Genomic DNA, 12,462 nt, shown 5'->3' on the forward strand with positions numbered 1-12,462 from the left:
AGTGTAGGGAGGGCTTTACCTGTGGTATGCCTGTCTTCCGGGGTGCAAACAGGAGGGCAGGAGGTGGGACTTAAATGGTCGGGGCGCACTCCCGTAAGGGAAGCGCTTATTTAGGCAGGGGCATTTAGGACAATTATTCTTTATTTGTTGTTTTAGGGTATTGCAGCGCATTGGTGATGTCGGAACATGAATGTTATAGAGTAGTGTGTGCGCTAATGCAGTTTATGGCTTAAAAGAATGTGTCAAAGGGGCGATTGATTATTCTCTGTGGTTTGATTGTGACCGATGGCATAAAATGTAATTGAGTGCTTCATTCGGGGTTCACCTCTGTCGTGAGAGGACGTATGTATGTGTCGATTGTTACTATGGAGGGCCTAGTTATTGTCCCATGTTTGTTTTTCGTTTTGATCAGTGTTTTTGTTTAATGTTTTCTGTTTTGTCTGTTGCCTAAACCTGCCGGTATTACGTCAACTTGAGTTTCATTGCCTGAGTCTCACCATCCGCTTGGACACATTACTACAAACAGTATATGCCATTAACAGTGCATTTGTTCCTATTTGTCCTCTGTGTGTCAGATCTGTCTCCTCCAGCCTCTGTGGTCATCAGACCCAACAGATCTCAACATTTTACACACAACTCTCTCTCTCTAAGCTGTGAGGTGCAGGACAACTCTACTGGATGGAGACTAAGATGGAGGACTAAGAGACCCAGCGTGTCCTGATGGGTGGGAGTCAGAGGCAGGGTCCACATGCAGCACCACAAGCCCAGTGCAAGGACAGTGGAGGGTACTGGTGTTGGTTTGACTCTGGAGGACGCAGCAATGCTGTTGTCATCACAGTGACGAGTATGTTAGATAAACTTACTAAATGATAATTTGTGACATAAATTGTCTGAAAGCATAAGTGCAGGTGACTGTGTCCTCTGCTGTTTAAAGCGTTTTGACATGGCATGTATAGTGTGATCTTGTGTGTAGAGCCTGGTCAGTTGTGTGTGTTCACTCTAATTCAGGTGGTGATGTGATTCTGGAGAGCCCTGCCCACCCTGTGACTGAAGGAGAACCTTTGACTCTGCGCTGTTTATGCCGGAACAATAACTCAACCTTCAGTGCTGATTTCTATAAAGACGGATCACTCCTTCAGAGCCAGACTACAGGAGAGATGACCATCCCTGCAGTCTCAAAGTCACACCAGGGCCTCTACAAGTGCAGACACCCAGAGCTGGGAGAGTCACCAGAGAGCCCCGTCATGGTCTTCAGTGAGACACTTTATTCTCCTTTTCCTCTTGTATGACAGTGGCGTCATGCCCATTGAAATTAAGGGGGTACATGCCCCCCCTGAGTTTTCCTCTCTGCTATTTATTTGATCTCATAACTTTGTTCCTATTATGCTCCATAATAAGCCAGAGCCTGTAATGACTTAAAAATATTCTTCTGGATGTGTAATAAATCTTAGGGTACAACCGGGACGATTGAAAGGGGGACGACTGAAACATTCCGGTTTTCTCCGAGTGCAACGATGATAGACAGCAAGGATTAAAGTTCTCCGTCGTACGACGGATTTCCGTCAATTTGATTTTAAAAAATGCCATATTGCCATATTCGATGCAGATCCGATGAGAAAAAAAAAATAGGGGTGGGGGGGGATCACCTTTTCTTTTCCTTTTTTTAAGGCAACTACAAATATTAGGTCCGATGAATTAATGTGTGTGATGGTAAATGTTTAAAGACCTAATAGTGTTATTGAGAACTTTCTGTGTCTCAGTCAGTGACCGCTCAAGAAGATACGTCAGCCATGAGTTTCGCTTTGTTTATGTTGTAGCTACACGCTTGTCTTAGCCTGGGTGTTCCCATGCTGCCTTGCGCGCGATTTGATTCACGCTGCTAAGGCAGCCTGGAGACCATGGAGCAAATTTTCGCCTGAGATAGGGAACCAATCACAGAACAGGTGGGAAAGCAAGACGATGATGAGCTATGCACAGACGCATTTGATAGACATCCGTGGCACCCAATAAACGGATCTGGGCATTTTTTTCAAATACGAGAAAATGAACGTTTGGGTCTCATTGAGAAGTGGAGGCGCTAGCCAGGCTACGCTTGTCTCATTGGCCTGGGGCGTTTGCTTAAAAAAAAAGAACACGTCTGGAGGACTAACGGTCTAAAAGTTGGATTATAGTGACACAATCGAGACAGTTGATGATCGAGGTTGGCCAATCCGTTTAACTTTTTTGGATATGATGCATTGTGAGCTTTATGTGCGAATTCGGAGAAGAATCTTAGGCTGTGTTCTTTCCGTGCATCAATGTAGACAATTTCTTACTATCGCGAACTCTTGTCAGGGGAGGTCATTCATTTTGGGTGTCACCTATGACTTGAACAGTTTTTAATCAATGCAACTAACATTATGTGTAAAGCGACGCAAAATAAACCGTAGCCTATGCAATTTATTATCCCGTCTGTTATGACATGTAGGCTACAACAATGTTTTTCACATTTTGCGACGGAAGGTTTTGACTGAGCGTGTTAACATAAAATAATAATAATATTGTCATCATCGCGAACTGTTGAGTAAGGGGGTCAGTCGTGTTTGTGACCCATAGACAGCCTTGTAGCCTATTTTGCTTAAGCCTCACTTTTAACGACAGTAGGTTGTAAGTGTATGTTGACAAAAAATAACCATGCAATTAAAATAGTCAACTTAAAACTTCGCTATAAAATATTATTAATTTATAGCACAAAACCATAACCAGTAGGCCTACCAGAACCTCGCATATTAGCGTCATGATTTGTGTGCGTCTATTTGGCAAAGCCACTAGCTGTCATGGATGCGTTGTTGCTAAAGGAAGGCACAGGTGTTATAAGTTAAAAAATAAATGGAGATGGGCGGCTGTTGGAAACGGGGGAGAACTAGCAAGCCACAGTGTAAAGAAATTAAAGTGCCAGAGGTTTGCTTTTAGGCGGTTTGCTGCAAGAAAATTGTTTATGGAGGCAATAGGAAAACGTTTTTAGCACGCCACCAATCAGAAGACCACCAAGGTTAATGTTCGTGCACTTCAGGACATCTTCCCTACCTGGTGCAACTAGCCACCACGACAGAGGTAGGCTACGTTTATCTATGGCTGATCGTTTTTGCACTCAGAAAGTAGGCTATGCATGTTCTTTCATAGCGCAACACTACCTGTCCCTCACCATATCGCAACCTCTTGTCAACCTTATACAATCTGTTGCTGAAGACAAAAGCGCCCTCTCCAGATTGTTGTTATCAAATGCGCAGACTTCCTGCATGAGCACAGTACACACAGTATTGCTGCTCATTGGAATACTGAGTTGTCTGTAAAACTCAAAATTAACACGTTTTCAGTAAATGCGGATGAGGCAACAAATGGAAATATGAACAATATCTCGAATGTTCTGATTCATTACTTTGATGAGGAAATGGGAAGTCTTGCAAACTTGATTTTATAGGCATATTAACAAGAAAAAAAATCTCCCCTTTAAAGGCCACTTTTGGCCTGAAGTAATTAAATAAGAGTGTAAGTTAAAGCCTTTCTACAATATTGCTGCAGTAGAAAAGAACAGCAATGGCTAGTCAGCAATGGTCAGGGATGGTACTGAAATATTGTTTTATTCATCAGGAAAACTCAATCTCAATCAAGAACACTCTCAATTCGCCTTATTCACATGGCGGCCATTGGCGGCTAAAACGAGGCTACAGGGTACACAAACCATAGGATTGTTATGATCTATGCATTCCCCTGTAGGTGGCATTAATTGTGTAGTAAGTGTACCCTGCAGCCTTGTTTTGGTTTAAACAATGGTCGCCGTGTGAATAAGGTGAATACTCCCTTTACTTTGCTGTTTGCATCTTTTTGTACATTAAAAACCAATAGGTCGCGACAGCAAAAGAGGTGCTATCTCTATAGGTAGATATGAACAACGTATGAATTATGGCCTGAAAAAAGTTTAGTCAAACAATTTTTTTTTCACTTTAATCCCTGAGACAGTCATCATTTGGACAAAACATAGAGCATATTAACCTCCGTTGCTCAGCCAAATGTCTTCCTGTTACGTCCTGGTATCACGGAGTTACAGGCGATAAACGATTTTTGATGGTCACAAGTTTACTTCATTAGCAGTTTATTTTTTTTGATTATTAAAGAGTGTTTTTCATTTAAAGGTTTGACTTCATGCTTATTCTGTAGAGCATTTAGTCCTCTCAACTTCTTTTAAGCTGTCCCAGAGGTGGAAAGTTGCGATTCGTTGGGGGCAAGGCCGGATTAACCCTTAGAACCCTAAGCTGTTTTTAGGGCATTTTCACTACCTTTATTCATAAGGATTTATTCTGGTCATTGTAAGTGCCACACACACATATCATATATTATTATTTTTTTCAGGAGAGTCTAGGCTATCCAGATCTGCCATCATTTCATGTATTAGTACTAGCATTGATTTTATTTTGATTTTTAAAGAATTAAAATATAAAAAGGGTATTATTGTCCCGACCAGGCAGTAAACCCCATTTATTCTAAGTCAATGCACACATATCTGTGTTTATACTATATTTTATGCAGGTGAAACATGGAAAAGCAGTTTTAGAAAGATGCAAATATATTTGGGGCTATCAGGTAGGGGGTCGAGTTTTGCCATGTTAACCTATGGAGACTGACGGCCTGTGGGTCATGAAGGGCACTTATTTGGATGTGTGGTGGCTTTAACCATGTAAAAACAGAGTGAAATAACATTTTGTACTATAGAAACATTATATAATTCAAAACATGCATTATTCTAACTATATTAATGGCATAGTGCATGCTATTTCCATAACCACGATGTGTGTGTATTTCTCTGTGTAACTGTATGTGCCATTAACAGTGCATTTGTTCCTATTTGTCAGCTCTGTCTCCTCCAGCCTCTGTGGTCATCAGACCCAACCGATCTCAACATTTCACACACAACTCTCTCTCTCTGAGCTGTGAGGTGCCAGACAACTCTACTGGATGGAGACTAGGATGGGTGACTCAGAGACCTGAAGGCCCAGCGTGTCCTGATGGGTGGGAGTCAGAGGCAGGGTCCACATGCAGCACCACAAGCCCAGTGCAAGAGGACAGTGGAGGGTACTGGTGTTGGTCTGAATCTGGAGGACGCAGCAATCCTGTCAACATCACAGTGACGAGTACGTAAGATAAACTTACGAAGTGATCATTAGTGACATAAAATAGAAGTATGTCATGATTGTGTGGAGAGAGTGCTCTGCTGTATAAACACCAGTGAACAGTGTTGACATGACATGCTGAAACAGCGCTGTGGAGTTCTGGTCTAAAATTGCTCTGTGGTCATTAGTGACATTATCAGTCTGAAAGCAGAAGTGCGTCTAACTGGGCCCTCTGCTGCTTTAACCGTTTTGACATGACATGTATAGTGTGATCTTGTGTGTAGAGCCTGCACAGTTGTGTGTGTTCACTCTAATTCAGGTGGTGATGTGATTCTGGAGAGCCCTGCCCACCCTGTGACTGAAGGAGATCCTTTGACTCTGCGCTGTTTATGCCGGAACAATAACTCAACCTTCAGTGCTGATTTCTATAAAGACGGATCACTCCTTCAGAGCCAGACTACAGGAGAGATGACCATCCCTGCAGTCTCAAAGTCACACAAGGGCCTCTACAAGTGCAGACACCCAGAGCTGGGAGAGTCACCAGAGTCTCGCATCATGGTCTTCAGTGAGACACTTTATTCTCCTTTTCCTCTTGTATGACAGAGCCCCATGCATGTTTACTCATAATCCTCTCTTGTATTATACAGGGTCTGATTATCCAGCATCCCCCTTCTCAGTGTTCAGACTGGTCTGTTCTGTACCGGTGTTCTCTCTGACCATCATGCTGGTGGTCCAGTGCTTCAGATCTAACAGTAAGGCATTCACTCACGCACAGAGAAGAAACACGACTCTTTAATCTTGACCCTCTTGTCCCCTTACATTGTCAGAAAAAAAGCAAAATATCTTCCTGTGTCCTCTTAAAGTTAAAGATAAAGTTGACTGATATTTAGCTTTCATCTAAAGCGAAACCAATTCGCAAAAGGCAGGTTTGAAAATCGAACTCCGATAATCAGTCGGTGATGTTACCGCTGCTCCACCATGCCCACTCCTCTATAGCGCTGCTAAAGTTATGAACGCGTCCGCTCCTCTGTAGCGCTGCTAAAGCTATGAACGCACCCGCTACGCTGTAGCGCTGCTAAAGTTATGAACGCGTCCGCTCCTCTGTAGCGCTGCTAAAGCTATGAACGCGCCCGCTACTCTACCGCTCCTCTATAGCGCTGCTAAAGCTATGAACGCGCCCGCTCCTCTGTAGCGCTGCTAAAGTTATGAACGCGCCCGCTACTCTATAGCGCTGCTAAAGTTATGAACGCGCCCGCTACTCTACCACTCCTCTGTAGCGCTGCTAAAGCTATGAGCAGCGCCACTTCTCTACCACTCCTCTATAAGCTGCTAAAAAAAAGCTATGAACGCGCCCGCTACTCTACCACTCCTCTGTAGCGCTGCTAAAGCTATGAACGCGCCCGCTACTCTACCACTCCTCTGTAGTGCTGCTAAAGCTATGAACGCGCCCGCTACTCTATAGCGATACTAAAGTTATGAACACGCCCGCTCCTCTATAACGCTGCTAAAGCTATGAACGCGCCCGCTCCGTTGGCTTGTGAGCTCCAGAAATCAAAACTTAATCAGGCCAATGAAATCATGTATAGAGTCGTTAGGTGGGCTTAACATAATGATTGATGGCAGAGTTGCAACGGTTTGGCTTGAATTCTCTGCTACTGTACTTGAAAACAAATAAGATGGATGTTGCTGCTGGCGAACAGTGTGACACGAGTTAAGCTTTTATTAAGTTGGCAAACGTTTGAACTAGCCCACTAGCTCCGCTGGTTGGAAACGCATGGGACTCATAGCGCTGCCACTGTCCTATTGCGTGCAGAGGAAATTTGAAAGACAACTGATTATCCCGCCCCTCGGACTGAGCACTGCGAACGGTGAGTGAACGGTGAGTGCCCAGACCCTACATGTAGGCCTGGCTCGTCAGGCTAGAACGCACCCGCTCCTCTACAGCGCTGCTAAAGTTATGAACGCGTCCGCTCCTCTATACACGGGTTTCCCGTTTACCAACATAACTAGATGCGCGCGCAGTCGTGGGGCAGAAGACGCTTGGTGGCCGTCCACAACGTTATAAACTTAACCTAAATAGTCAGATGCTGTAAGCTACAATGGATTTTTTTGTATACCCCTGTTGTCTCAATGATATCTCATTTCAAAGTTTGCCGTTCATTTGCATTATTAATATAACATTGTATTTTGTCATTTTTGGCGAAGACATGCATTCCGTTAGGGATATTGAACATATTTAACATTCTCTAACCATCGTGATTTCGAATTGGTGCAGTTTTCAGCACAAAAACTCATTTTATTCTTTTGCTCTTTTGCATTGCTCTATGGTGCTTTCCGCCTCTTGGTTGTGCACGCATGTTTTCGTGACGTTCCATAGAAATCCATGTATAGCGCTGCTAAAGTTATAAACGCGCCTGCTCCTCTACCGCTCCTCTATAGCGCTGCTAAAGTTATGAAACAGCGCCCTCCTCTGTAAGCGCTGCTAAAAGTTATGAGCAGCCCCGCTCCTCTATAAGCTGCTAAAGTTATGATGCCGCACGCTCCTCTGTAAGCGCTGCTAAAGTTATGAGCAGCCGCGCTCCTCTGTAAGCTGCTAAAGTTATGAATAAGCCCGGCTCCTCTGTAAGCTGCTAAAGTTATGAGAGCAGCGCCGCCCTCTGTAAGCTGCTAAAGTTATAAACGCGCCCGCTCCTCTGTAGCGCTGCTAAAGTTATGAACGCGCACGCTCTTCTGTAGCGCTGCTAAAGTTATGAACACGCCCGCTACTCTACCGCTCCTCTGTAGCGCTGCTAAAGCTATGAACGCGCCCGCTACTCTACCACTCCTCTGTAGCGCTGCTAAAGTTATGAACGCGCCCGCTCTTCTATAGCGCTGCTAAAGCTATAAATGCGGCCGCTCCTCTACCGCTCCTCTGTAGCGCTTCTAAAGTTATGAACGCGTCCGCTCCTCTATAGCGCTGCTAAAGCTATGAACGCGCCCGCTCCTCTGTAGCGCTGCTAAAGTTATGAACGCGCCCGCTCCTCTGTAGCGCTGCTAAAGTTATGAACGCGCTCTCTCTCCTCTATAGCGCTGCTAAAGTTATGTACGAAAAGTTCACCTCTGGAACATAAATTAACATGCTAATCCAGCATTAGCAATGCAACAAGCAAACAGGTAGTCATCACCAAAAACATCCTGTTCTAACACACTGAACGCACATACGACACACATACTGCTCCTGTTCTTACACATTTTTTTTGTTCTCTTTTTAAGATAAGATGCACATACATACATACCTTCACTTTTGGCAGCACACCCACTAAGAGAAAAATATGATCGAATATGATTGATATTCAATCATAATTGATCATATTCAATGTCACATGGGTTCTGTGACGAAATGATGACTCAGCCAAGATTTGCAACTCCAGTGCTAGGAATGTTTTATTTACAGTCCAAGGTTCTCCAAAAGTGAGCAAGTGACCCAAAATAAAAGAAACAAAAATAAAGTTGAAGTTTCCAAACTGCACAAAATATTGCAGCCTATGAACTAAGAAACGAAAAACAAAATGTATCTAAAGAAGAAAAGAAAAACTTGCCAGTCTGAAGAGCAAAACTGCACAGCCCAGCACCACAAACCAGACTGCAATGAAAATGGGCAGAGACACAGCTACCTCTTTCTGAGGTCTTAAATACCACAAGCCCCTCCCCTACAATTAACCCCAAACAGCTGTACACATACAAAACCCCTAATCTCCCATTTGCAAAACAATGGCAAGATTTCAAAATAGCCAAAAGGTTACACATTTTACATACAACACATCCATTCACATTACAAAACCCTGATTTCTTCACAACTCTTAATTTACACTTAATTAACAACAATTGGATGAAATCAGAGATCATAACGAGGCTGGCACTACAAAGCCAGCTGGCTTCCACAGCTCGGGTCCTTTAGTCACCCGGAAGTGCTGCCGGAGAGAGAGAAGACAAACAAACAAACAAACAAACAAACGTGGCTCCCACTCACCACGCTCAGATAAGTTATTAAAGACAATATTGATACCCATGTCTGTGATTATTAACTATGAGGTACTTTTATGAAAAACTGCTACTACAAAAAACGTGTGTGTGCACCCACAAAGTTAGCTTGGCTGGTAACTAGCAGTAGCTCAACATGCACGGTGTGTAATGGTGGAGTCAGGTGTTTGTGTGTGGTGTGGTGCATTGGTGCCTGGTACCGAAAGAGCTCCGTGTGATCAATTTGACTGAAACTAGATGTACCGCATAGCGGTACAAAATATGACCGCCGCTCAGTCCTGTACATCCGTTCCGCGAAAATAAATCACACTTCAATTTGTCTCCATATTTTACTCCATCCCCCACTCTTGAAACTTTTGTGTATGCTTGTTTGGCATGCCTGAGTGTGTGTGTGCGGCTGCACAGAAAGTACCCTACTGGTGCTGAAAAGGTGAATAGATTGTAGAATAGCCAAAGAAGATGTAGAATTGTTATAAAACCTTTAAAATCTCTAAACAATCACAAGTAGGGCAGTTCATCACAGTTCATCCATTGCAACTGGATTGATGAAAGGTCACTTACACCTGTAGGCTACATTGTATTTGGGAAAAAGCAAAAGGTATCAGCATAACGTTATTTTTTTTTTTTTTTTATGTATTTATAAACAAAAACATCTCTGTCAGTTCCATGCCGTTTTCAACAGCTATCAAAAACAAAGGTCATTTTTGGATGGATTTATAGTTTTCTACAAATGCAATAAATCAAATGCCTCCATCACTCAACCAACGCTTAACGGTAACATTACCTAGGTCCTTATTGATATTACAAGATTAACGCATGCCTGCAGTAAAACCAAGCATGTCCGATAAACATCCTCAGATTTATTTAGGCTTCAAGAAGAAATGGGAATTACACTTCATGTGAACATCGTCCTATCCTTATTAGATGCTGCGCTGCGGTAAATTACAGTCCTTGTATGAAGGCGTCCATTGTTTTTTCCAACCCACTTTTTAACTTCCAACAAAATTACGTCTCACTGCAACGATCGCCATCTAGTGGACAAACGACTACTTCTCGCCAATACTGAAAAATGCAGCCATGATGATGATGATGAATATTTATTTTGGCTTTCTTTTTAATCCTACTGATTTTCATTTTTTACGGGGGCAAATCACAAATGAGTGATTATGAGCCAGGTTGATGTGGGCCCTTGAGACCAACATACCATAAAAGATTCACAGAGAACTGTGTCTGCCCTACCCTCCTTTTCGGGGTCCAGTCCAGCGGGGGCTGCAGATGAAAAAACGAAAAATGGCGGTTCCATGCTATCCATGTGGGGGTACATGCTCACCAAGTTTTGTGTACCCCGGTCTTTCAGTGTCCCGGAATCCTTGTTGGTGTCGTCACTAAATGTACACATAAATTATTTTATTGTAAGGCCCCCTATGAACGAAAGTACACAAAACTTGGCATGCATTCAGAGGGTGTCATAATGATCCTACACTTTTAATTTCGTGCAGTTTTGACCTTGTCAGCCAGAGATATTGAGATGAAAACACCTAATTTTTTTTGCTTTTTAATTTTTTAACTAGGTGGCGCTATACATGAAATAAGTGGTAATGGGATGGGTTGACATACCCCTTAAGACCAACATACAAAAAAAGGTGGACCTCCTAGGCCATACGGTTCTCGAGATATTCACAGAAAACTGTCTCCGGCCACCTACAGGCCAGTTGGTGTATAGTAACATAAATTAATTTATTGTGTGGCCCCCATGAACGGAATTCCACAAAACTTGGCGTGCATACATAGGGTGTCATAATGATCCTACACTTCCAATTTCGTGCAGTTTTGACTATGTTAGGTCACAGATACCTTCAATTACACCACCTCATTTTTTACTTTTTTTGTGTTTAACTAGGTGGCGCTATACATGAAATGAGTGGTTATGGAATGGGTTGACATGGCCCCTTGAGATCAACATACAAAAAAATGGTCCTCCTAAACCCTATGGTTTTCGAGATATTCACAGAAAACTGTGTCTGCCCTACCCTCCTTTTTGGGTCCAATTCAGCGGGGGGCTACAGATCAAAACGAAAAACGATGGTTCCATGCTATCCATGTGGGGTTACATGTCCACCAAGTTTTGTCTACCCGGTCTTTCAGTGTCCGGGAATCATTGGCGGAAATTTGGACATGCGAAAAAGAAAAAAAAAAAAAAAAATCTGACTAAACCTATATGACCGCCGCTTCGCTGCGCGGCGGTCATAAATAGTCACTATTGCTCAGCCCTGTGTAATATAATGTCTTATGGTGTCATAACGTTATTCAGGTTCATTCTTGGTAGATGGAGGTGTGAATGCAACAAAACAATGCTATGCTCGGAGTCCCTTACACAGATCAGTCAGGCACTGTCACATGGGTCCAGCAGGCTATATACTGGACACAGTGTTCAGATGGGTCCAGCAGGCTATATACTGGACACAGTGTTCAGATGGGTCCTAAATGGGTCCAGCAGGCTATACTGGACACAGTGATACATTTCTTCACCGACTGGCTTCTTCTGTTGTTTACAGGCCAATCCAAAGTAGACGATGAAGAGGAGAGAACATATGAAGTGTCAGAGGCCTAGGATTCACAGATCCACATCTGAGAGACTGAAAGAGCCGTGCTGACAGTTTTGGAGCGGTCCAACCAGGGTCCTACCTTCAACTGGACATTGTCCTCAATACCTGCTGTACAACTGCCTACCTGTGTGTCTTTGCTGAAAGGAGGAGCCGGCAGAATTAGCATAAGGAAAGACATATAAGGTTAGCCAATGTTTTTGCTCTGGTTTTGCTTATTTTGCAACAAAATATTTCACAAAATCATTTGATCATTTTCAAGCAGTATTGCAATTACCTGTACTTTACTGCATTTATCATTGTTACTTGGTGTATCCCTTTTTTTAGAATGTTAAAGTAAATGAAAAGATATCTGAAAGAATTTACGAGAATTTGTTTCGTCTTATCTGATAGATGTAAATAATGTGATGTAAATTGGACAACTTAAAAATAAAAAATGTGCAAAGTGTGTTTTTGAATAAATGTATTTCCTCATTTGCTGTATTTTCCTTGATATAACATTTATTAAAATATGCTTGTTGATTATTAAATCCTTCGTTTAGATAATCGTTCTATATTTTAGAATTCAGTTGGTCTGGTTTTCAATCAGATTCAGCCAATTGCTCCTTGTGATATAAATAATGTGATGTAACTTGTGATCTAACAAAAATAAAAAGGACAAAAGTACTTCTGCATAAATGTATTTGCTAATT

At 42.7% G+C, this 12,462-nt stretch overlaps 1 protein-coding gene across 1 annotated transcript; it reads left to right on the top strand.

Annotated features, from left to right (window-relative positions):
• The first annotated feature begins 720 nt into the window (after nt 1-720).
• Nucleotides 721-6,030, top strand: LOC125298848 (Fc receptor-like protein 4). The gene is made up of 5 exons (XM_048249717.1): nt 721-844; nt 1,009-1,254; nt 4,890-5,168; nt 5,467-5,712; nt 5,975-6,030. The coding sequence occupies exons 1-5, from the start codon at nt 721-723 to the stop codon at nt 6,028-6,030; spliced, it is 951 nt and encodes a 316-aa protein (XP_048105674.1).
• Nucleotides 6,031-12,462: the final 6,432 nt, after the last annotated feature.

This window comes from Alosa alosa, chromosome 8 (assembly GCF_017589495.1).
Source record: "Alosa alosa isolate M-15738 ecotype Scorff River chromosome 8, AALO_Geno_1.1, whole genome shotgun sequence".
NCBI lineage: Eukaryota > Metazoa > Chordata > Actinopteri > Clupeiformes > Clupeidae > Alosa > Alosa alosa.

What these genes read in the sequence shown, in the direction of transcription:
- LOC125298848 (XM_048249717.1), top strand. Translation starts at nt 721, where the DNA reads ATGGGTGGGAGTCAGAGGCAGGGTCCACATGCAGCACCACAAGCCCAG. An exon ending in TGTTGTCATCACAGTGACGA is followed by an intron (nt 845 to 1,008) that starts GTATGTTAGATA and finishes ACTCTAATTCAG; the next exon opens with GTGGTGATGTGATTCTGGAG. An exon ending in GAGCCCCGTCATGGTCTTCA is followed by an intron (nt 1,255 to 4,889) that starts GTGAGACACTTT and finishes CCTATTTGTCAG; the next exon opens with CTCTGTCTCCTCCAGCCTCT.